Here is a 22,912-nt window from a genome sequence, read left to right on the forward strand (position 1 = left end):
CAGCCGATGCCGATTCAAGACCACCCAACCGTCCTCTCCTTTCTCCACTCCAATTTCTCTGCCAACATCTCCCAGCTAACCTGCCCATCGACGCGCCCGACACCCTTTAATCCCGCGGCCATAAACGCAACAAGGTGGTTAAACTGGATTTGGATATCTTTCAGCCGCTGCACATATTGAGCTTCATGGACTGAGCCACGGCGATGGAGCGAATGGCCGTCATCTTCATCTTCAGATTGCGAGTCCGTTTCGTCGAGTCCCTCATCAGAGTCCGAGTCATCTTCATCGCCGTATGAATACTCGTAGCGGGTTTGGCGGGGTGTGGGCGTAAGTCCGGTCTTGAATGGTTTGCCAGGTACTTGTTTCCGTGGCGTTCGTGCTGGGTCAAGAGAGGTATGATGCTGGAACCGCGTGGTGTGGAGATCTCCGAAGGAAATGCAAAGATCAAGGATGGTGAGCGTTGCTCGGTGGAGGGGGTGGAGGTTCTTGGAGAGCAGGCACTGTTCTTCCAAGGACGCCATGTATGAGTGATGGGCTTCAATCATAGCGTCAACATCGCTAGCAGTTGAAAGGTATTTGCGTAGCGACTCGGTGGTAGATGAGATGACAAAGCTCGTTAGGTGGCTGTAGAGGACATTGAGGAACCAGAGCAGGTTATGCCGGATGGCGTAGCTGAGAGTTCTGCCTTTTGAGTGTGAATCCTGATCGGAGTACTGGAGGCGCTGTTTTACGACGGTATACTTCGCCCTGCGGATCTGCATGAGGAAGGTTGATATGCGTTGATAGGCGGCCATGCCGTCTTTTGTGATGATGTTTGCAACAGGCCAGGGTAGGACGTAGTCGAAGGATAAACTCGAAAGGATCTTCACTGAGCGGCTGCGGATGTCAGCGGCTTTGGCAGATCGGACAATCAGTCGAGCTGGATCGATAAATGACAGGGCGCTGAATGCAGTTTGCGCGAGTTCTGTGAGTAGAAACCGATCGCTCCACCCGCCTTTTCCTCGATCGATCAGTTCAAATATTTTGGTGTCGATGGGCCCCAGCAGGCTCATATCCTTGCAGAGATGGATATGTTCCAGTGCCTGGAGTGACAGCCAGAGTCCGCATTGTTCATTGAGCTCCGTTCGCAGCAGGGTTGATGTAAATATGTGGTGCTCGTTGACGACGTTACTGAAGGCAGAGTCAAGTAGTGCATAAAATGGAAGGCAGAGCGACGATGAGTTGGAAGGGTAGACATCTCCAAAGGTCAAAGAACTATTTCCTGATACGTCCAAATTCTGCGCAATATTCAGACGCTTCAAAAAGACCATACTCTTTCCAGTAATGAAGATCTTGTGGGCAAACGGACGGATGAATTTGGGCACGTTCGCTGTTTCTGACTGGGTATCCAACGTATACCAGTCGTGCCATAACGTCCGCAAGTCACTTTTCTCGGGGTTCTCTGCAACAAACGACAAAGCTTCCAGATGCCCCGTTTCCATCCAGCTGCGAAGAGGCCGAGCATAAGTTTCAAAGCACAAGAAGAAAATGTGGGCCAACACAGCGAAGTTCTCGTCATCGCCAGCAGCTTGCGTGATGCAAACCAAGTCAAACAATAGATCTAGGAATTGAATTTCATTCTTTGCAGTTTGATCAAAGTTGCAAACGAGGTCAGCTAAAAGCACAAGAAGTTTGGACTCTTGCTGGACATCGTCGGACAAGCGTAGGAGGCTAATGGCCACAGGGGAGCTCGCAGACAAATATCGGGCCTGCACATCGGAAAGAAACCTGTCGAATCCGTGCAAGCAATCCTCGACGCTGCGATGAAATGTTTGCATACAGGCAGCAGATTGTGTCCTTTTCGCAAATTGCCTTAGAATGTCAAGCTTAGCTCCACAATCACCTATCGAACGCAAAATGGATGAGAGCACTTCTTGAGATATGTGAGCTAGGGTGTATCGGCGGTCTACCTCGATGCTACCATCAAGACGCCATAAAAGAGACGTAGGCAACCCTTGCAGCATGAATATGACCTCTCTGATCATTTGCAGTTCTGTTATTTGTCGGAAAGATTCTTTCCCAGCTGTGGGAGGGTCTGCTGTCTCCTCATTCCGCCAAAATTGAGCACTTGCAATCGAGGCCACCAGGTCACCATCCTCTCCAGAGGAGAAGATGTCATCTGGAATCACGTAGTCGTCCTCTATAATCGGTTGTGTAAAGCTTCGAGCAGGCTGAGTGCCACTAGATATCGATGAGATATCATCTTCGTCAGAAGAGCTGGCGCCATAGTCGACGTTTTCCCAAATATTTTCGTCGCAGTAGGCAGTCTCCGAGGCATCCAAATCCGTCCAAGAGAGCTGCTTCTCCTCTGCTTCAGGCTGGAGCTTTTCGATCCGTTCAACTCTCGAGAGCTGTGCCGGTCGATCAGCGAGCTGTAGAAGCAAAGATAGAATCTCCGGAAACACAGAGCTGCGATGCTCATCCAATTCAGCTAGTCTTGGCTGGAGAGCGTCTGCCAGGTCGTCTCTGTTAAGAACCCGGAACTTTTCTTGCAGCCCTTCGAGCTGCTTCGCGACAGCAAACTGGTCGGTGCGCGCATGCTGAGATGACTTTAAAGATTCATCGACGCGACGTTTCACGGCCCGGAAACGAGGAGTGTTCTGCTGACCTATTAGTGGCAGTTAAGTCCGAAACTCGATGACGCGTACCTTGTCCGTCTTCGCGACAGCAGTGATCAGTTCTTCTGCAAGGGCCTTCTGGCTACTGGCAGCGGCCATGGTCAACGTCAGGCAGGATTATTCGAGAGCGCATGGAAAGAAGCGCGGGGACAGCACATAGTTGAAGATGGGAGAATGGGTGATATCAGTGAAGTTGGTAGAGGTAGAGTGAAGGTTGATGTCTTGCCCGATTTGGCGGGGAGCGCGCTAGTCCCGATCGGGCCAAGGCGGCGGCGAGTCGAAAAGGACAATTCGAGACTCATCACTGCTCTCTCTCTCTCGCGGCTCTCGCAATTGCCACCCTTCACGGACGCTGTCGTTTCTTCCGAGGACAGTCAACATGGCTGTCGCTAGACCTATTCGCATGCTGTCTGCGGCATGCGTGGTGTTTGTGATCTTCATGGTGTTCCAGATGAACAAAGGCACTTCGTATGTCGGGACGGGGTCAGGCCCGTACAATGGCATGAAGTCCGATCCGCTCAAAGAGAGTACGTCTGCCCCTTCTCGTGATTCAATGGTCATTCTTCGAGTCCCTTCTGACATGGCGTCTTTGGTATTATAGTAACCGGTGAGCCCGATGGCTACTTGTGGCGCGCCGACGAGCACGATTATTCTCCAGACAGCCCCAACTCCGCCCGAACCAACGCAGCCATCATCTCCCTCGTCCGGAACGAGGAGCTCGACGAGCTAATTCCTAGCATGCGTGATTTGGAGAGGACCTGGAACTCCAAGTTCAATTATCCCTATATCTTTTTCAACGACAAGCCGTTCACCGCGGAGTTCAAGAAGCGAACTCAGGCCGAGACCAAGGCCAAATGCCAATATGGTACATACACCTAAGCCTCTCTTCTGCGATATCCAATTGACACTTCTCCAGAGCTGGTTCCTAAAGAGCACTGGGAGGTCCCGAATTATATCGATATGGACCTCTTCCAAGAATCTGCGGAGCTCCTGAAAGAGCAGGGTCTCCAATACGCTGATAAGATCTCCTACCACCAGATGTGCCGCTGGAACAGTGGCATGTTCTACAAGCACCCCGCCCTAGAGAAGTACCGCTACTACTGGCGCATTGAACCCAAGGTCCAGTTTTTCTGCGATGTCGATTACGACGTCTTCCGGTACATGGAGGACGGCAACAAGACATACGGTTTCACGATCAACCTTTTCGACGCACCAGAGAGTATCCCGAAACTTTGGCCAACGACACAAGAGTTCCTCGCCGCGAATCCGTCCTACCTGTCCGATAATAACATGATGGCATGGTTGACTGATGACCAGCTCCGACCCGAACACACCCGCGATGCTAACGGATACTCGACCTGCCATTTCTGGTCCAACTTCGAAATTGGCGACATGGACTTCTTCCGGGGCGATAAATATTCGGCTTATTTTGACTATCTCGACCACGCTGGTGGCTTCTTCTACGAAAGATGGGGTGACGCCCCTGTCCACTCAATCGGTGTAGGACTGTTCGCAGATTCTGCCAACGTCCATTGGTGCGTACTACCATCCTGGAAAAGAAACTAGCAATTATCAACTAACATGAGTGTTTGATATAGGTTCCGCGATATTGGATACCGTCATATCCCCTACTTCAACTGCCCCAATTCGCCTAAATGCTCCGGCTGCACACCCGGTAAATTCTACGACGGCGCATCATTCCTCGCCAAAGAAGACTGCCGGCCCAGTTATTTCAAACACGTCGGAACGCACTGATTCAGCCTCGAATAATGAGGTTAGGTTTTCTTTTCTTTTATACCCAGGAAGCGCTTCAAATAACAATATATCATATCATTTCTTCGTCCGGGCGTCCTTATATATTGGCTTTGCGACAATACGGTCACAGTTGACATTTCTATTTGAATTCGCATCCTTAGGACTGGCGATATTACATATTTCAAAATCTGTAGATTTTTCGAAGGCGTTTAATTGAGATTGGTTCCGCGCTTAATTTGCAATGTTTCGTGTACTTTGTCCTCTTCTGGTGGTCCTGTTTATTTCCTTCAGTTGTACCATTTATCCGGAGTATACAGAGAAACGCTAGGAAAGACTTTGTCCTTCCTGTATTATAGCAGATTTTACCCTTTATCCTTTTAAGATCTCCCGCCGAGTCAATCCAATCTGTAAAGGTTCAAAAGCCGCGAATGGCGAATAAGTAGAACAATATGTCTTTATAGATGTCTTCAGTAGAGTACAGCAGCTGCTCAAAAGGAGGAAAGGATCACAGGTCAAAGGAAGCTCGTCGTAGTACTGGTATAGAAAGCAATGATGCACCTCCATTCGACACTCGAAACACAACACAAAACAACTCTCCCAACTGCATTCTAGAGTATGTATACAGCTTTCTTATCTCGTCGACCGGACGGGATTGACACAATGGTGAAATTCACGTGAATTTCCTGCAATGGACTCGATGTCTATGCCTCTTCAGGGTAGAGCTCCTCGCGGAGAGCAACGCCCAGCTCCTGGCGAAGACCCTCGAGGGCCTCGAGATATTGCTTGTACTGGTCCTGGTTCTCAACCTTGGCCTTGATACCTGTTCACAGCGTGAGTATGTTCCTAATTATGGTACAATGCTGAAGCGTTTGGGGAGATTATTGCGCACCTTCGAAGATCCGGACAGCGGTGGGGAAGTCGTTGACGCGGCGGGCGGCCTTGAGGGCAGCGGAGAGAACCTCAACAGAGGGTACGAGATCGTAAGCGAAGCAGTTGTTCAGGTTGCGCTGGTTGGAGACAAGTGATGTTAGTAGCGAATCCTCGTACGATCGGACGACGCATTGTCACCCGTTCGGGCCGCGTCTTCGGCATTTGACGTACCTGGAGCTCGAAAACATCCTGCACGGTATCGAATTCCTTCTCGAATCTAGTATTGGCCAAATATCAGTTGGATTGCTGCTGAAGTTGACGGACCGATCCGGGGAAACAGGAGTCAGCTCGCACCCGCTGAGCTGTTCCCCTGCGACCGACGATCAAGGGCCCCGGCTGAGCCTGCCTAGCTCAATGGCTCGCGGATTGTGGCAGCGTACCTGGCAGAGAACTGCTCGTATGTCTCGTCGTCGTGCTGGCCGGAGCGGAGCTTCATGGAAGTACTGAAAGCCGGACGGCCGAAGGCGAGAGCAGCGGGAGTTTGCACCCGGGTCCGGGGCAATTGAGAAGCTCTGAAGAGGCCGGAAGGGCGGACGGCGCGCGTCGCGAGACGGAAGACGGAGAAGGAAGACATGGCGAAGAGGGAGTTTGTGGCGAGGTGGAGGGGACGAATTGACGCTGGATGACGGGACAAGGTGTTGACGAAGTCGAGGATGAGGTTGAGGTTGAGCCGGAGAGCGACGCTAGGTTTTTTGCGGGCGGGTGGTGTGAGGTGTGGCGGCCTGAGGCATCAAGTCCGGTCATTATCGCATCGCAGGTTGGTCGGTTTGTTGCTGCCTTGGTGCCTGGACCTGCTGATTCAGGCGTGCATTCCGCTTGGGCCCGACGTGGCGGCCTGAGGCTGCGGATTTCTATTGTTCGGCTGTGATTGGCTAGACTCCTCGGTTGAATCCCGAGTACCTGAGTAAACGAAGGTATTCACATCCCAGTTTTTTCTACATAGTCTAAACAACTGAGCTTGTGTTAGCCTACTACGGACTGACCTATAGTGGGCTTTTGCTCGCCAGGCAATGGCAAAGCATTGGGATGGCACTTCCGTTTCCAGAGCCACCTCAATTACCGGATCTATCGGAGAATCCCCGCTATATATATTTCGGCGCCATTGACTCTACAAACTACATTAGTGTAAACAACGGATATTATCAAAGGTGCCAAGGACGAGCCTGTTACTTTCTACAATCCATTGTTACCCTTCGGACCTCGTGATTATCTGCAGATCAACCGTTCAACATAATTGCCGAATGTTTGCGGTTCGATCATGTGAAAGTGATACTCGAGTTGAGAATTCCCTCCCTTCAACCAACCATGGATGTTGCAAAATTGCCCTTTTTACCAGCAACAGCAGCCAAAATGATTAATAGAATGCAAGAGCTGCAACTACTCCGTACTTCGTACTTAATAATGCATCTGTAACTAATTCAGCTGCTGCACAATAATTGGTTTTGCTGAGCTGCACGTGATCTGCCCCTTTAATGCGACGCTAGCCGCATCGGGACGAGCACTACGGACGCGGCGGGAGAGCAACTGGAGCCAAAAAAGACACGCTCTGTCCATCCCATCGCCAGCTCCATCTTCTCTTTCCTCAACTTCTCGCAAGGTTCGCATCTGTCCAATTCAGACGCCCGTCCTCTCGGGGTCTTTCTTTCCTTCTCTCCTTCAATCACTCCCTTTCCCCCCTTTGTCCTCGCATCGCTTTTTATTCCTGTTCTCCTATTTGCGACCGACCCGTCAGCATCCCCAACGGAAAAAATCGAACCGTCCTTTACTGCACTTTTCAGGAACACAACTGGTCTTCCGGCGCAATTTTGTCTCTGCGAAGTCATATTATACAATTACAACAATGGAGTTTTTGCAGAACCTTCCAAAGCCGACCGTCGATCGGCCGTTTGGCATTGAGCTATGGCCGATCTTCAACAAAGCCTTCGAGGTCGTGATGGGCTACTCTGCCGATGACTTTCGCTTCGCCGAGGGCAAGACGCCCATGTCTACTCTCCCCGAGACGGCTGCTATGCTCATCGTCTACTATGTGACCATCTTCGGTGGCCGCGAGCTCATGAAGAACCGCCCGGCCTTCAAGCTCAACACTTTGTTTATGATCCACAACTTCGTCTTGACTGCGGTCAGCGCCATCCTGTTGGCGCTCTTTGTTGAACAACTTCTACCGACCATCTGGCACCATGGAATTTTCTACTCCATTTGCGACCACCGCGGTGGGTGGACGCAGCCCCTGATTGTCCTGTACTATGTGAGTGCGACTGTTGGTTGCGGATGGAGCCGGCCCGCTAATGCGTGATACAGCTGAACTACTTGAACAAGTACCTCGAATTCATCGACACCGTCTTCCTGTTCCTGAAGAAGAAGCCTTTGACCTTCCTCCACACCTACCATCACGGTGCCACCGCTCTCCTGTGCTATACCCAATTGATTGGTCTGACGGCTGTGCAATGGGTGCCCATCACCATCAACCTTTTGGTGCACGTTGTTATGTACTGGTACTACTTCCAGAGTGCCCGTGGCATTCGCATTTGGTGGAAGAAGTACATCACCGTTCTTCAGATTGTCCAATTCGTTATTGACCTTGGTGAGCAATTACGGACCGGCGCTGGCCCAGAACTGAAACTAATCAAAGCAAATTACTAGTGTTCGTCTACTTCGCGTCCTACACCTACTTCAGCTCGACCTACTTCCCCTGGGCTCCCAACATGGGCCACTGTGCCGGTGAGGAATTCGCCGCTTTTGCTGGAATGGGCATCCTCACCTCTTACCTTGTTCTGTTCATCTCCTTCTACATTGTCACCTACAACAAGGCCGCCAAGACTGGCCGTCCCCGCCGCAACACTGGCAAGCAGGCTGTTATTGACATGGCGAGATACGAGGTGGCCCCGGCTCCTGCTGCCGAGGCCAACGGCAAGGCCAAGTCGAACGGATCCGCTGCTGCTTCGACAGGACGCTCCAACGGTCCCGTCACCCGCTCTCGCAAGGCGTAAATCCGGCATTGCCAGGTGTCGCATGCGGGTTATTTCTCGTATTGTTCTCGCAGAGCGTTCAACTGCACGTTCGCCGCACGTTCACCGCATTCAGAACCTTCTGCGGAGCCAACCGAGCAAAGATTTCATTCTGCGTGGTTGTATTATGGAGCCGAAGTATTTCTTTTAATGAATGACCCTGATGACACTGGTCGTGCGTGACGGCCAGATGATGCATGTCGCAGCAGCTTTGGCATCGGAGGTTGCGAAGCTTGGACCGGATGTTCTGCATGAAGGTTAAGATAATTTCTGATGGAGAGTGGGATCTTGGGCATACCTTGAACCATGTCTCGGTGTATTCTACAGATGTTTATTCTTGGGTTTTCTTGTTGCTTTTGCGTTTCTTCGCTTCTTTGCTGCTGGTTGCAGACCCTTCCCGTTTTGACGTTCTTAGTATTTATAGATGGCGGCAACATAAATGTAATCACGGTGTGCTTTCCTGTATATAGTTGAAAAGAAACTCATGACTTTCTTGTCTCATAATGCCATGCCGACGAACAGAGCAAAGAGATGCGACTTGGACGCGTTGAAGGGAGAGGGAGCGCGAAACGACGAAATTGAAGAAACAAGGGAGAAGCTTAACAGTCCAATGATTCTATATTTGCCGACAATGTGATATGAGTATGACACTATGACAGGCCATCCAATATTATAGCGCCTCCTATTAATGAATGCGTCGCAAAGCATCTTCCCCACACATCGGACCTGATCACCGCTTCTTTCGTTTCACCTTCCGAGTTTCCGCACTCTATCCAGCTCGCTTCTGCTTCCCCTGATTGACTCTTCAGGAACGGTTTGAGAGTACTACAGCGGACAGGACACGGCACAATGTTTCACTTTAATCTGATATGGTAAGTAGTTCGACTTCTGCACGGCAAACCGGCCCAGGGACTGTTTCAGGTAGAGGGCAGGACCGGAGCCCGGAGGAGAGAACTTCGAAGAGAATGGCGGTTTCATATTGACATGGCCATCGTTTGGTCGTTGCGTGAGAACTCCGAAGCGAAGGAGAACAAGAGGGGAGCGAGCCAGACGCACTCTGACAGTCACGCCGATAGACAAGTTGCTTCTCCAGTGATTTTATTCGCGATCGATTCAACCCCTGCAGCGGTGCAGCAGAGTCTCCTCAAAGCGGAAGCAGACCCGGGCGGAGATGCCGGATTCGCTCCTCGACTGACCTCTTTGGGGTAGATGCGTTCTTACTGGGCTATATTATTTTCTTCAGAGCAGGGTTGAGCCTTCCAATGAGTGAAGAGTGACGACATCTTCCTGGAGGGTCAAGTGAGCCTGACGTTCCTGATGGTTGACCTGTCACACCGACACGCGTGGCTGCTAACTATTAGAATTCAGACGCCATGGCGCTCGACATTGCATGGCCATGGGCGATGTGGAGGAGACGGCGCAATATTGCATTCCGGAGTTGGATAGGCTTCGAGGCCCAGAATAGGAGGCTGGGCTGTTCTTGCGGTGAGGTGAACTGTATCTGCCCTCGCGTGTCGTGCCTCGCGAAGAATCTAATCGTGCCTTGAGTTTGACAGCCTCGAAGGGGTCAAGGGGCATCTTTTCCATCGCCATGGCGCGTGTTAACTTGTGAAGGCTATCGTGTCATTACGTGGGCTGAGCCGAAACAGCATGCTGCTGCCAGAGCGGGCGGGAGGGAAGGTGGCTGGAGGAGCGCGCACTCTGGCCCATGCGTCAGTCTGCCATGCCCATGGCCTCGAGTCTCTGGGGTAGAACTAGAGAGCGACTCTCGTATCAGAGTTCGAAAGGGATGGAACGGTCGAGGCTGGGAGACTGGGCCAATGGAGGGCAAAGAGCAAGTAAGGGCAACGGCCACGGCGAGAAGAGCGCACTGCAGCTCGAGTGCTGGACCTGCAGTTCCTTAGCCATGGCTGCAAAAGCTGCAGCAGGGTCACATTTGAACCGGCTTTTCCTGCATAAACGATGCACAAGCTCGAAGGGAGACCAGCCACCAGAAAGACGGCGGTTTCAGACTGCGACTGCTGGTTCCTGCAGCACAACGGCTGGCCCCTCTGATGCAAGCCAGTGGCGGAGGCAGTAGTGCAAGAAGAGATGCAACCCAGAGCTGATCTCGTCATGAATTCGGTATGGAAATACAGTAGTAAATGCTACGGAGGAGACTGCAGCTTTCCTTGGTTTCCTGGTCGCGGAATCTGCTCCCCTCATACGATCCCACCCACCCAGGGACCCCCTGAGTATGAAGGACAGTCTGAATAGGAGAGAATGCATGACGAACCCTCGTAACGCTCTCGTTACCTGAAACCCCCATTCCGAGGCGATCGGGGCCATTCGCGGCCCAGCAAGGACGCGATGCATCTGCAGGGAGGCAGCGTCTATCTGGAGGGACCGCGGGCGCGGAAATTCTCCCATTGGGTTGAGCGAGAAGTGGAGGGACCGGACGTTTAAAGTAAATCAGAAAAAAAAAATCAAAACAGGGAATGGCCTGAATCCGCTGTGCTGGCGTGTTTGAGGTTGAAGATCGCGGCTTGGCTTATAAGTCACTATCACACGGAGAGACACACAGACTTTCCAGATATTACCCTAGACGAGTGGACGGTATCCTGAGTATTGTCTGACGATCTGTACTGGCTCCTGACTATCGTCGAAGCGTAATACCTGTCATCTCTCTGTCCGCTCAGTTCTGACTTCTGACACGTCCATCTCTTAGGGCAAGCTGCAAGGGCCGCGCTTGGTCCACCGCGTCGCATGGAGAGCAAGGCTCAGAGTTACCTGTTTGAGAGCTTACGTCGTCGATTCTGGATTTGAGTCTGGCTGCACGTGTTCTACGGGCGTTCTTGGTGGTTTAGGAACCTGTTGGCCCACTGGGGAACATGCCAACGCCGCCCACCCGTGTGGGACGCAATACCAGTTAATATAAGAGAATGGCCCAATATAATAAGCATAAGCCGTTCTTCCTGTCTCTTTCCCGTTGCGGCCTGTCCCTTCTTCACTCTTTTATATTTACTTCTCTCCCCTGTCCTGCTCTCTGCCTCGTCCTGTTTTCCATCCTCCACCCTATATCTATGCATGATGGCTCTGGCCCTCGACCTCAGCTACGTCAACCAGTCCCTCCCCAGGAAGTACGAGTCCGACGAGGAGGAAATCTCAGAGTCCGAGGGCCACTCCTCGCCGTTTGACTCGCACAAGAGGTCTGCGACCCTTGACTCCATCACGAGCGTCGGCGACGCCACAGAGCCGGTGGACAGGCCGGCCTTCCCCCGACTGCTCTCGCCTTTTTCCTCTGGCAAGGCTTCACGACCTGTATCGATGGACACCGTCAAGCGCAGCAGCAGCGCGACCTTTGTGACGGAGTCCTGTACGATTTTCGACAATGATGACGACGATGACATGATCCTTGAACTGCCCTCTCCCGACTCCACGACACCCCTGCAATCGCCCATCTTCCTCCAGCCTTCTGTTTATGTGCCTTCTGAGTCTCTGACCTCGTCGCGGAGCTCGCTGAGATCCTCCTCTCCGGCCTCTGTCTACTCTGACGACGACAGCGATGTCTGCGTGGCCGAGCAGGTCACCTACGTCGAGCATGCAAAGCCCAGTCTAATCCTAATATCCCCCACAGCAACCTCTCCGTCAACAGATGGCTCCGTCTATTCCAACGACGAAGCGACAAAGTCCCAGCCCCTGCTCAGCGAGACCAGCATGGACCGCGGACGCTCAAGGTATACGCTTCGACCAACCCACAGCAAAATCAACGGCAGTCTGAGCGCCCTGGATACGCTGCGAGACTGCTCGTCCCGACGGACGGATACAGAGCCCCAGAGCGCACCGGCCGAGCCAGCACCACGGTCCATGTCCTTCGGCGCTCGCTCGATGTCCTTCTCGCGGCCGCAGACGCCTGCAACCGAGTCTCGCCTGCGCCAGCAAAGGGAGCCACCACGTCGGCCCCCGTCTGCCCAGAGCACGGCCACCTTCTCGCTCTTCCCAACGCAGGCCCCGTCGTACAGCCAGGTCTACCCCGGCATGGGCACAAACGACTCTCGCACCCGCTCCATCTCGTGCTCCCACTCCGCCGCCAGCTCCGAATACTCGCTCGCCTCCAGCCAGTCGGCCTCACGCACTGCCAGTCCAAGCCCTTACTGCTCCCCAGCCTACAGCCGGAGCCGCTCCGGCTCCCTCTACAGCCTCTCCAGTGTCTCTGGCGCCGGGGCACAGGCCAAGGCGAAGCGACCGCCGCTCCCGTACCGCGCGTCCATGATCAAGGGAGCCAGCAGCCTGCGCACACAAGTCGGCAGCAGCACGGCCCCCGCCACCGGGCCCATGCATTCGGAACACGGGGCTGCACAGACGTCGCAGATGGAGCATTCCAAATCCAAGACTCGCAGCAAGAAGAGCATGAAACAGCTCAAGCCTGAGTCGGAGACGACGTCGCCTTCGTCGTCGTCGTCGTCGGCGAAGAGCTTTGTCGGCTTCATGCTGCGCGGGAAACGGAAATCGGTTATTAAGAATTTCTAATGCTAATACATATTTTACTTATTTTTTCTTTCCTTTTTTGGTTATTTTACTTGTTGGTTGAAAATTAGGGTCTGTGCTGTTCTTTGTCTCCTGGTGGCTGTACATATTAGCGTTTGTTTCAATATCTTTTCCTTTTTCCTTTTTTTCCTTTTTTCCTTTTTTCCTTTTTTCTGTTTTATTTTTCCTCTTTTATTTCCCGGGAAAACAGGACTGGATACTGGATTGTCTTCGAATTGTTACTTATTTCTTGCTGTATTATACGACCGGATTACTGGCAGATCCTGCAATATGAATGAACCATTCAACACCGACCCTCCTCTTTCCACTTGGCCTCCAGATTGCAAGAATAACCCCTTGAATCCTTTCCAGGCTCAATCCTCTGGTCCCAGACCAGAAATGACAGGGGCGTCCGATCCGCCCGTTTGTAACAGCCCCGAAAGTGCCGAACCACCCACTTGGCTGCTTTGTTGTGCCAGGGCCACAGCGCCGCCTTTGATTCGTGAATTCAGAATGGTTTCTCTTGAGTCAGATCCTTGTCGATTGTCACTGCTTTTACTGTTCCCGGCCTGGCGGGGGATTCGGTTTTTCTCGCCCCAGGACCAGTGGGCTTACGCTGCTCCACCGTCCCCCGTATGTACGGTTGATCCGGTTCTTGCACGGCGAACTCGAAAATTAGCAATCATCCCTCATATCCTACTGAACATCATTACGATATAGAAAGAGCAGGATACCGCTCATCATCTGCTCAGCTAGACGGATAATTCGAGAGAAAGCAAACGAAACACGCACAGACCTCTGCAACTCGCAGCCGAAAGTGATCCAAGACAAGGACCACCAGGCCAGACAAGACGAGCGAGTCCAGTCTCAGGCTCTTCCCGCCGTTGCAATCGCATCGCAGTGACACAGGTGGCCACTGGCCAGGGACAACCGGCCGGACCGGAACTGAGATCGAGATCAGGCCCGTGTGGAACCTGGATCTGGATCTGATCTGCGCTTCCAGCTCCATTGCCAGTTGCCACTGTCTCGGCCTTGTGGGTTCGGCGGAGTGCAGACGCCCAGTCTACTCCCTCTCCAAGATGCCATCTCCAGTTTACATCCTGGAACTGTTTCATAGGGAGGGTGATGACGGATGAGAGGTGTGGGTTGGGGCTATGCTGCGAGATCGAGATAGCGTTGGATCGGGATCGGATCGGCATGGTTGAGATTGATTGCGATGGAGATGTTTGAGACTCGCTGAGTTGCTATTCTGGTCGCTGATGATTTGGAATCGAGCCTTGCAGGGATTCGTTGCGAGGCTGCAGATAGCCAGAGAGTCCGTTTGCTGAAGTGGAATGACATGGACAGGGATGGATGAGCCTGCGCTGCCATTCCTTGTCTGTACTTTTTTGGACAACCTGGTCGTGTTCATTTCTGGTTCCTCAAGTATTGGGTTCCCAAGTATTGGACGTTAATGCGTGTCGGCGACAGAGGAGAGGTGCACGTCGAGCTATCAACTTCTGTATCACCATCAGAAGGATACCTGCAGCATCAGGAATTCGTTTGCATGCATCCAGTGCAGTTGAGCTGTTCCTTGACCGTGACTCCCTCATCCTTGTCATCTTCTTTGATTTGTGCAAAAGCAGTGAAGAAGAGAGGGACTGACCATCAGCCTATATATTCCCTTCCTCTCCCACTGACGACTGTTCTGATCTTCGTCCGTATATATTCTCCTCATCTTCTATATATCACCGTCTTCTATACTCACTCGTCGCTATGCTCTGTCTGTAGCGTTTTCCATTACACTTCATCCTCATCTCAGTCCTGACCGGCCATTCCTTGTGCCCTCATGTGGTGTCTTCATTATACTACTATGTACCGTGTCTTTTTGCCCTCTGATTGATTTATCCAGACCCAGGGATACACTTGCAGTTTGCCAGTACTTGTCTACTAAAAAGACGTAGTCCTTTCTCTGTCCGCAGCATGGGTCAGCCACCGGTCCAGATCAAGCATACTCAGTCAGGTAGGTGGACTCCATTCTCGTCACTGGTTGCCCACTCTACGATGCTTTGACTGACTTGGAATTACCCTCTAGGGACCACCGAGGATCATGACTCCCTGAGCCTGGACGAATCGATTGATCAGATGAAGGTAGACATCTGTTTTTTCTCCCTTCAAGTGAAGCTGTGCCAGGACGTGACTTATAGTTCCATTTCGTCAAAGGACATTAGGAGCCGATACACGACTCAAGCAAGCGCCACGACATTGGTATATAAATGTACCAAGTTTATACGCAGCCGGATGGACCATTTCAACCTGCGACCCGTTATGTTTATAAATTCCCAACGGAAACTCTGGGGATGTGAAAAGCCAGGCTCCAAGTGGTACCGAACCCTCACTGTTCAAAGCCAAGGCTTCTTGCAATCCCATCTATATACCTTGTTCACACAGACCTGTAGCCTCCGCTCCCATACCACGAATGCAGGTAGACCATACAGTGAGAGGGTGGCACCCTGTCCTCATGCGCAGAGACAGCTCAAGCAGCTGAAGAGTGGAAGCTGCATCCAACAAGCATAATTCCCTCCCAGATATTTCACGTCGAGCCCGTCACTGACAAAGTGACTGCGTCTTGTCTCGCCGAACCCACTGGTCTCACAACACTTTACAACACTTTACAACACTTTACATGGCCAAGAAAAACGAAGCATTCGAAGAATGTGCAGGCGAGGTCCACTCTGCATCGCCGAAGTTTGTGCGCGCCGCCTATACAACCAGAGCGATGTGGTCAGTTCTCGGTCACGGCTGGAACGAAGTCTCGGACAGGAATGGGCTCGAACCACAAAATACCAGACGAGATCAGCTTGAGAACGAGAGAATGGAGTACCAGAGATCGTCCCATCCAGCCGACCTATCTTCCCCAATATGCGGAGGAAGTTACCTACCAGTCGACTCTTTCCGAGGAGTGCACTGGCCTGCACCAGGTCTCCGCTGATTAGGGCTGCTGTTCGTACCCACCACTTCGACAGAACTATATCAGGGTGGACTCAGTCCTGCCACTTCCAATATACTCGCGCTTTTTACGCTCTTACGCTTTCACCCTTTTACGCCCTCGCTGCTCTCGCATTGCTCAATTCTAAGCCGGAGCGCACTGAATGACACGAGGAGCAGACATGGACATGCCAGGGCTCAATATCAGACGAGTCAAAAACCATGAGATCTGACCGTTCCAGCTCGACAAATGATGGACATGCTGTTGCCGCGCTGTTTTTGAAAGCACGCCAGAAGCTTTACATGTCCGATTATATTGTATTTAGATCTTGAAATGTGCAAGAGTCTGTTAGACACTATAGACATCATTGCTGGAGGATCCCGAGTACTATTGGACGTGGACGCAGCGGTTAGAGGGAGTGCGATAGCCATCTTGAACAGATTGGATATACAAACGGCGCTGGAAGTTGCCATACCGTAATTCAGCATATTTGGCCTTCACTGTGCTAGTAGGAAGTTACACGCTAGACATACGAGGGCACTACAGAGAGTCAGCAGCGCAAGTAGCGTGCCCGAAACCCCCATGTCTGGCTGTCTCCATGGCCTGGTGGCAGAACCCCAATCACTAGGTGAATGAATCACGGCAGGCGTTGGGAGAGGGGAACTTGTGGTGCTGATGACGGCGACCTCTGTTATGTACACCATGGGATCCCCGGGGGATGGGTGGAGTGGTTGATTGGGGCCATCCACGGCTTCACCCCAGAGGTTCAGCCGCCAGTTAATGAATGCTCCTGTGTGGCCATTTACATTGGTGTCCTTGACAATCACTCGCCATGTCCCGACGCCCGTCTCGCCCCTAATATCATCAGTTATCTGTAGCAGACGTGGAGGAAGGAAGGACGGGGAAGTACCAGTGTGCAACAGACATAAACTCCCAATCTTGGTAGCCCGTCTTATGCATGTCCGGCATTCGGGGCGTGCTAAGGTAGCTGACCACGCCACTCGGGCTGACGAGTTCCACGCTGAGGTCCCCACGCCTGGTGTGATTAACATTGATAGTGACAGTGACGTGCTCTAACTGCTCCAGGTTCGCCATCCGTAGCATCTCCAGAGACACTTCATAGTAGCTGGACTGCCCCTGATGGCCCTCGGCGTTTCCCGGTCCACCTCTTGCCATGGTGAATGAAGCCATGCTTGCGGTTTGACCAATTCCCAGCTGTGAGCCCTGAAACAAGGGCATATGCGTCAAGCTTGCGATATCCCCAGTCATGGCTGAACAGCCGTCCGCCCGCTGTATCCCAACCGCCATCGGAAGTATGTACTGGGCGGCAGTTTCGACCAGGAGATATTGGACATCGCGCCAGGTCAAATCAGGACGCACACTCAGCGCCAATGCAATTACGCCCGCCGCAGAAGTACCGCTATGAAGAGAGAAGCATCGATCTCCGTTGTCCTGTCGACGTCTAAACCGTCATCGATCACAGCCACAGTGACTCCTTCCCCTGACACGCCGTCTAACCAGACTCCGTAACATTTAGGTCGTCCCCAGGCTGGACCGTGTTGAATAGATGCCATTGCTCGCGGAAGAATGGGTCGTGGATGCCCAGGAGTGAAGCAGCCTCGTATTGGGCCTGTAATGCCGCCGAATCTGGCTGTTCGAGGACGTTTATCTTGTCTGATGTACAAGGCGGAATAATCCTTTTCTGTAGGTTGTCCGCAGGGGCCAGTTTGATGTCCAGAAGGGTGCTTCAGAACCATTGTGCGCCTCTCGCGCGATAAGCAGCACCGGAGTATATCAGCTGTGTTGCTGTCTTTGGGTACAGAGAAAGCATGGTGGTTTGGGAGCTCGCCGATTGAGCCTTCATGTCGCAGACCCAGATTTAGGGCGGCTTCTTCCGGGAATGCTTGGGGACGAAGCTGGAGAGCAAAGTAGTCGTGGGTCTCATGGGAGCGGCGTCGGAGGATGGCATGTGCTGAGTCCGCTCTGGTGACAAGATAGACAGCCAAAACGAGGAAAAGGCGCATTGTCAATGGGTAGCCTCTTCATGACGAGATTGCCGCGGCCTCGACGCTGACAATGGTACAGAAGAAGTAACTACCAGCTGCCAATCCCTTGCATATGGTCGACTGTAGAGTAACCATGACTTTTCAAAAGAGTCACCGGTGACCGAGGCATCATGTAGGGACCATACAAGTCCGTGAGAGAATACAATGATCATGATGGACCTACATCTACCTCCGTAGAGTGCTTCTCAAGCCCCTTGCAGGAGATAGGGATGCCGTTGTACTGCATTTGAACCGGACAATGACCCGGGTCCATCATCTGGCGCTCCCTCAATCTCTCTTTGCAGAGACCACAGCATGACGTGTCCGGTTTATCCTTCCGCTAGTCGTGTGGACCATCGCCGTGGGCGTGGTGGGTGACTCGGTGGCTGTCGGATATGCAACCGTGAGTGCTTCTCCGGCAAATGATGGCAGGTCCTAACCCTCTTCAGCTGCCAATTGACCATAATAACGTATCTCGGGGACATTCCTGAATCGCTACTGGGTGAATGACCAGTACTACCGCCGGGGTGGGCCGGTGTTCGTTCGCGATGCTGGGAAAAGCAACGCAGAGCCCACCGCGCAGCGCTATCTAGGGGATTCTTCCTCGTACCTGGTCGACTTTCTACGTGAGTTTCATGGAGTTAAAATAGTATGGGAGCACCGGTGAGCCTAGTCTAGTTCTTTGATACTCTACTACACCCCATTGGCCGATGCATGCTCAGTTACTTTGGCGATTCGGTGCCGTTTCCGGTCAATTTGACCACGCCATGGGAGCAATTTGAATATCTCACAACCTTACAAGCGCTCGAGGATATCCCGGCGTTTGCGCAAGCCTTTCGCCATCCACATACGCGTGTGGGCTGTTCCTACGCCGGGGCGCGAGCTGTCTTTTCGCGGGCCAAACACCCCGAGACCTTCCACGCTGCCTATGCATCCTCCGCCACCGTCGAGGCTGAAAACAACGGCAATATGTATTTTCAGCAAGTGTACCGCGGAATGGTTGGCTACGGCTATGAAAATTGTACTCAAAGCCTGCGTCAAATTGTACAGCATGTAGATAATCAGCCATCAAGAGCCTGTTCTTTAGCCCTGGAGCCGAGTACAACACACACGCAGATTTCGCCGGAGCGCTAGCAACTATATACAACAAGTTCCAAGGTCACGGAATGGCTGCGGGGAATTCAAGCCTTCCAGCGATCTCGCGACTACCTCGAGCGCCCCGAAGGCTGGAGATTCACATGCACTAACGCAACGGTTCGCCTCCTGGCCACCTCTTGTAGGCATTATCAACAAATCCTTCCAGACCAACTGCGCGGGGCAGAACTCCTCCATGCCAATTTCATGCGATCTGTCACAGACCAGAGCTCCAGACCCGGCGCTTATTTCGTGGGCGTGGACGCTGTGCTCGGAATGGGGGTTAGGGCTTGGGCCCGCTCCGGAGCCATATCCCATTGTATCCAAGTATATTCTTTCTCACGATAGTAGAGCTAACCTCTGCAATATCCAATTTCCCGGCGCCATTGATGCAGGAGCCCTACCTGCCCAGCCAGAGGCGGCCCAGCTGAATCAGGCTACTGGTGGCCGCCATGTTCGCCCCTCCAACACCTTCTGGACTGTGGGCGAGTTCGATCCATGGCGGTCACGTACGCCTTTAACAGGGACAGGCACCGGTGCGTCTAGCGCCGTAGAATACATCCTTCCCCATGCAGAGCATTGCTATGATCTCCGCGTCTCCTCGCCCTCCGCACATACTGCGCGAATGCGGTTTGTCGACAATCTGCGGACGTGGCTGTCTGAGTGGCGCCCAATGTGAAATTTGGGCTGTGTAAACTAATTATGCATTGTCGACGGCCGTCTGTCAAACTGGGGGAGAGGGTTCCCATTGGCGTAACAACGGTGGGCCTTGATGGGAATGGGATGTAACTTGGTATATGTCTGGAATTGCTATACAGTTTAGGACGGTCACGTTTCCAGTTTTCTAGGATAGTGGAATTACTGAATTCTAGAGATATTCAGACCATTTCGATATGTTAATAGCTGCCCGCTGATGTGATTGAGTACAGATATCAGGTACCGTAATAGGCATGCGAACGTTGGAGGTTTAGGCAGGAGTTATATTAACAAAATAACGCACAAGTGCAGAAAGTAAGAGCCTGTTATTATGCATAATGGCTAGATTATATAATCTATAGCCTTCTTCATACCGCCTTAATTTATCCCGGGTAAAGAATGTCATGATTTTGGATGCCGTCGGCCAGCCCTAACCCCCCAATAATCAAACGCAGTGCATCGAATTCCATGTCGGTCATGATCCCATACGTACTCGAGGAAAGTTGAGGGAACATGCCCATTCCCCGAAGGTGCTATTGGAAATTGTACCCAAATCGCCAAGTAACCAAGATCTCAAATAAGCAATCAAATCATTCACCCATTGGTGGCCCGCTTGACCCGTTATCCCAGCTCGAGCAGCACATATTGTCAGCGTATAGGTTTGTTCACTGTGCCTCCCGTTCATCTCCCTCGTAGAGAAAATCCTCGAGGAAACGCTTGTAAAGGTCCCCATCAGCTTCCCGCGAGTCTCCCTGGTAAGGATAGCTAATGAAGTGACGCTTGGAAAGATCCCCATCAGCTTCCCGCGAGTCTCCCTGGTAAGGATAGCTAATGAAGTGACGCTTGGAAAAGGCCCCATCAACTTCCTCCTCCTCATCCGCCTCCACATCAGCCTCCTCCTTATCAGCCTCCTCATCATCAGCATCCCAGCCATACCGCGAGCTGTGCCGCTTGGAAAGGCCCCCATCATCTTCCTGCTCATCTCGCTCATAGAGAAGGTCCCAGACGTGACGCTTGGCCAAGTCGTCTGAGCCGGGAGAGTTCGTTAGGCCCTCAGCATTGGGAGCGACTGGAGCAGCGGCACTGAAGGTAGCAAGCAGTGCCACTGCGGCAAAACCGGGGGAGGTGAAGCGCATGGTGGAAAGAAGAGGTCGTGGCTGCTGTAGGGGAAACTGGAACAGATTTTAAGGGTTATAATAGCAATGAGGAGCAGGCTTGAACCTGGAGTATGAAAAATAACTGCAGGCCGGCGGACTCTAGTGACCATGGCGGCTTTTATATTTACAATGCCTGAGCTCCCAAGAGTTCAGCCATGTTGCATTGCGTGATCAGTGATGCTCGTGATCAATGGTCCCTACATGGAATGTCGTCACTAGCCAAGCGCCTGGCAAGGAGCTATACATTCGTGCATTGCATTTCCAGTGTTCTTGGGCGAATAGATTGATATGACTACCATGACACACAGAATAGTTGATTGCGTCAAACGAGCTGCATATTCCTTGCCCGTTCAATCCTGACCTCTGGTTATACTGTTCGTGTTTGTGTCATTGGAGGGGGGGATGGCATCCTGCAATCGGGCTGGCCTAATGATCTGCTGTGCCCCTTGCTCGAGATGGTTGTACAGCGTAGAAGAGTCAGTGGCGGCCCTGAAAAAGGGCTATCTTGGAGTGGAGTTGTACGGAGCACTATAGCAACAAAATAAGACTGTCACTGTTGACCTAGGGCTACGGATATGGTCCATAGTTCAACTAGAGAGTAGAGTATAGCATAGCAAGCTGTGTTCACGCTCAGCTTGCCTGTCATTAGCCCATCTTACGTCACGAACATCATGCATGAAGTATGCCATGAGTCGATTGGACATCCATCGATAGGGTTCCACCGAAACTGTAAGGGGTGTTGCAGACGGCGGTGGTATCTCACCGAAACTGTATAGCAGTGGCATATCATGCCAGCGAAATCCATGGCTTACGGAAAACCGACATGAACAGGAATGCGCAGGTGAGATAAATCACTCATTATCCTTGCTTTTGTGCTACATTCGTGCATTCGTCTTGATATTCTTGAACCTATTCATTCTGCGAATCGCGCACTGTGAGCTGGGCTGTTGAGTAGAACCCTGCTCAGTAAACCCACTGTCACCCAACATGAGTGCCAAGTACGCGCTTCTGCCACCCAGGGAAAGTCAGGACGAGTCGATTTCCGATGTCGAAAAAAGCTCCCACCGGTCGCGGTACCGATTCTCCTTGGACAAAATGAATTCACGTCCACGCTTGTGGCTGAACCTATGGGCCATGTCCAACACTGTATTCAGCATCTTTCTTGTGATAGCTGCTTTCAGCCTTAGCAACGATGCAAAGTCATTGATAGATAGGCCCCTCCCTCCTTCTTGTCAGTATCTCACTCACGAACATCATAGCAAAAAAACTAACCCTGAACAAGCCCCCCTTCGCGAAGATGGCGCCGAGCGGTTCGTCAACACTCGATACCAGCCGAATAAGATCTTCCAATCCCCGCCCTCGGATGAGGTAGATGCAGCCTGGAATGATTGGCTCAGAGGTAGGTAGTCTGCCAGTGTGCTGGTTTGGCCGCGTTAACGCCTCTCACGGTAGACCATGACCATATGATCCGGGTCTCGGGTGAGAAGGTAAAGGAGTTTGGCCTTCCTGAGTCTGTGGAACTCTACAAAAACCCTGGCTCCTATGCCTACGGACTAGGCGTTTACCATCAAATGCATTGTCTGAGCCGACTGCGCAAGTCGTTCTATCCTGACCGGTACTATCCGAACGTGAGCCAGCACAAAATACAGCATCACATAAGTACGACTCCTTCATAATTTGGAAATGCGTTCTAATGAGCAGCAGATCATTGCCTTGATGTCCTCCGACAAGCTATTCTTTGCCATGGGGATGTTTCTATGGTATACTGGTGGAACCAGAACTACACCTACATTGATGACACTGGCACGAGACAGTACACGGACGAGTATATGCAAAGAACACCCGAAGAGCGCGCCACAGGATCATTTGTGACATGGGACAGCGTGGTTCAGTGCCGTGACATTGATGCCATCAACGCCTGGGCGGCGAGAAACGCGGTCGATGACGATGACTATGGAGGACAGGTGGTCGACTGAACCGGCTGAGAATTCTGGCACCTACAGAGTTGAGAACCGATTATAGACAAGTTTAGTACTGCTGAGACTGACTGTCCTTTATA

The 22,912-nt window shown here is 52.1% G+C and overlaps 11 protein-coding genes across 11 annotated transcripts; 5 read left to right on the forward strand and 6 right to left on the reverse strand.

Moving 5' to 3' along the window:
* Positions 1-14: 14 nt before the first annotated feature.
* On the reverse strand, positions 15-2,756 carry ASPSYDRAFT_35923 (putative gamma-tubulin complex component GCP5; the record flags this gene model as incomplete). The annotated part of the gene is made up of 2 exons (XM_040845377.1): positions 15-2,639; positions 2,688-2,756. 2 exons carry the CDS (start codon positions 2,754-2,756, stop codon positions 15-17), a joined length of 2,694 nt encoding a protein of 897 aa, XP_040697484.1.
* Positions 2,757-3,036: 280 nt separating this feature from the next.
* ASPSYDRAFT_162007 (glycosyltransferase family 15 protein) lies at positions 3,037-4,412 on the forward strand (the record flags this gene model as incomplete). Its single annotated transcript, XM_040843050.1, has 4 exons — positions 3,037-3,184; positions 3,259-3,522; positions 3,574-4,192; positions 4,256-4,412. The coding sequence occupies 4 exons, from the start codon at positions 3,037-3,039 to the stop codon at positions 4,410-4,412; spliced, it is 1,188 nt and encodes a 395-aa protein (XP_040697485.1).
* A 387-nt stretch (positions 4,413-4,799) lies between these two features.
* On the reverse strand, positions 4,800-5,961 carry ASPSYDRAFT_50455 (cytochrome c oxidase subunit VI). The gene is made up of 4 exons (XM_040848079.1): positions 5,723-5,961; positions 5,514-5,559; positions 5,302-5,419; positions 4,800-5,232 (listed from the first exon to the last, which is right to left on the reverse strand). The coding sequence occupies exons 1-4, from the start codon at positions 5,914-5,916 to the stop codon at positions 5,114-5,116; spliced, it is 477 nt and encodes a 158-aa protein (XP_040697486.1). The 5' UTR covers positions 5,917-5,961; the 3' UTR covers positions 4,800-5,113.
* Positions 5,962-7,182: 1,221 nt separating this feature from the next.
* ASPSYDRAFT_162128 (elongation of very long chain fatty acids protein) lies at positions 7,183-8,329 on the forward strand (the record flags this gene model as incomplete). Its single annotated transcript, XM_040843062.1, has 3 exons — positions 7,183-7,587; positions 7,641-7,923; positions 7,983-8,329. The coding sequence occupies 3 exons, from the start codon at positions 7,183-7,185 to the stop codon at positions 8,327-8,329; spliced, it is 1,035 nt and encodes a 344-aa protein (XP_040697487.1).
* Positions 8,330-11,122: 2,793 nt separating this feature from the next.
* On the forward strand, positions 11,123-13,032 carry ASPSYDRAFT_50460 (uncharacterized protein). Its single transcript, XM_040848080.1, has one exon. It carries the CDS (start codon positions 11,417-11,419, stop codon positions 12,854-12,856), a length of 1,440 nt encoding a protein of 479 aa, XP_040697488.1. The 5' UTR covers positions 11,123-11,416; the 3' UTR covers positions 12,857-13,032.
* ASPSYDRAFT_72526 (uncharacterized protein) lies at positions 12,995-14,052 on the reverse strand (the record flags this gene model as incomplete). The annotated part of the gene is made up of 2 exons (XM_040850653.1): positions 12,995-13,346; positions 13,650-14,052. 2 exons carry the CDS (start codon positions 14,050-14,052, stop codon positions 13,228-13,230), a joined length of 522 nt encoding a protein of 173 aa, XP_040697489.1. The 3' UTR covers positions 12,995-13,227.
* A 923-nt stretch (positions 14,053-14,975) lies between these two features.
* On the reverse strand, positions 14,976-15,358 carry ASPSYDRAFT_50463 (uncharacterized protein; the record flags this gene model as incomplete). Its single annotated transcript, XM_040848081.1, has 2 exons — positions 14,976-15,216; positions 15,292-15,358. The coding sequence occupies 2 exons, from the start codon at positions 15,353-15,355 to the stop codon at positions 15,050-15,052; spliced, it is 231 nt and encodes a 76-aa protein (XP_040697490.1). The 3' UTR covers positions 14,976-15,049.
* An 850-nt stretch (positions 15,359-16,208) lies between these two features.
* ASPSYDRAFT_35930 (uncharacterized protein) lies at positions 16,209-17,845 on the reverse strand (the record flags this gene model as incomplete). The annotated part of the gene is made up of 4 exons (XM_040845378.1): positions 16,209-16,316; positions 16,355-16,676; positions 16,732-17,241; positions 17,340-17,845. 4 exons carry the CDS (start codon positions 17,843-17,845, stop codon positions 16,209-16,211), a joined length of 1,446 nt encoding a protein of 481 aa, XP_040697491.1.
* Positions 17,846-18,291: 446 nt separating this feature from the next.
* Positions 18,292-19,679, forward strand: ASPSYDRAFT_82047 (uncharacterized protein; the record flags this gene model as incomplete). The annotated part of the gene is made up of 6 exons (XM_040851130.1): positions 18,292-18,336; positions 18,381-18,529; positions 18,589-18,919; positions 18,940-19,024; positions 19,147-19,536; positions 19,576-19,679. The coding sequence occupies 6 exons, from the start codon at positions 18,292-18,294 to the stop codon at positions 19,677-19,679; spliced, it is 1,104 nt and encodes a 367-aa protein (XP_040697492.1).
* A 338-nt stretch (positions 19,680-20,017) lies between these two features.
* ASPSYDRAFT_50464 (uncharacterized protein) lies at positions 20,018-20,922 on the reverse strand. Its single transcript, XM_040848082.1, has one exon. It carries the CDS (start codon positions 20,830-20,832, stop codon positions 20,362-20,364), a length of 471 nt encoding a protein of 156 aa, XP_040697493.1. The 5' UTR covers positions 20,833-20,922; the 3' UTR covers positions 20,018-20,361.
* Positions 20,923-21,840: 918 nt separating this feature from the next.
* On the forward strand, positions 21,841-22,829 carry ASPSYDRAFT_94191 (oxidase ustYa family protein; the record flags this gene model as incomplete). The annotated part of the gene is made up of 4 exons (XM_040852943.1): positions 21,841-22,084; positions 22,136-22,252; positions 22,306-22,512; positions 22,558-22,829. 4 exons carry the CDS (start codon positions 21,841-21,843, stop codon positions 22,827-22,829), a joined length of 840 nt encoding a protein of 279 aa, XP_040697494.1.
* Positions 22,830-22,912: the final 83 nt, after the last annotated feature.

This window comes from Aspergillus sydowii, assembly GCF_001890705.1.
Source record: "Aspergillus sydowii CBS 593.65 unplaced genomic scaffold ASPSYscaffold_15, whole genome shotgun sequence".
Lineage (NCBI taxonomy): Eukaryota > Fungi > Ascomycota > Eurotiomycetes > Eurotiales > Aspergillaceae > Aspergillus > Aspergillus sydowii.

Coding starts and splice junctions, on each gene's coding strand:
- ASPSYDRAFT_50460 (XM_040848080.1), top strand. CDS start 11,417: ATGGCTCTGGCCCTCGACCTCAGCTACGTCAACCAGTCCCTCCCCAGG.
- ASPSYDRAFT_50464 (XM_040848082.1), bottom strand. CDS start 20,832: ATGCGCTTCACCTCCCCCGGTTTTGCCGCAGTGGCACTGCTTGCTACC.
- ASPSYDRAFT_50455 (XM_040848079.1), bottom strand. CDS start 5,916: ATGTCTTCCTTCTCCGTCTTCCGTCTCGCGACGCGCGCCGTCCGCCCT. Junction 5,560..5,722: donor TACGAGCAGTTCTCTGCCAG/GTACGCTGCCAC, acceptor GGCCAATACTAG/ATTCGAGAAGGAATTCGATA. Junction 5,420..5,513: donor AGGATGTTTTCGAGCTCCAG/GTACGTCAAATG, acceptor GTCTCCAACCAG/CGCAACCTGAACAACTGCTT.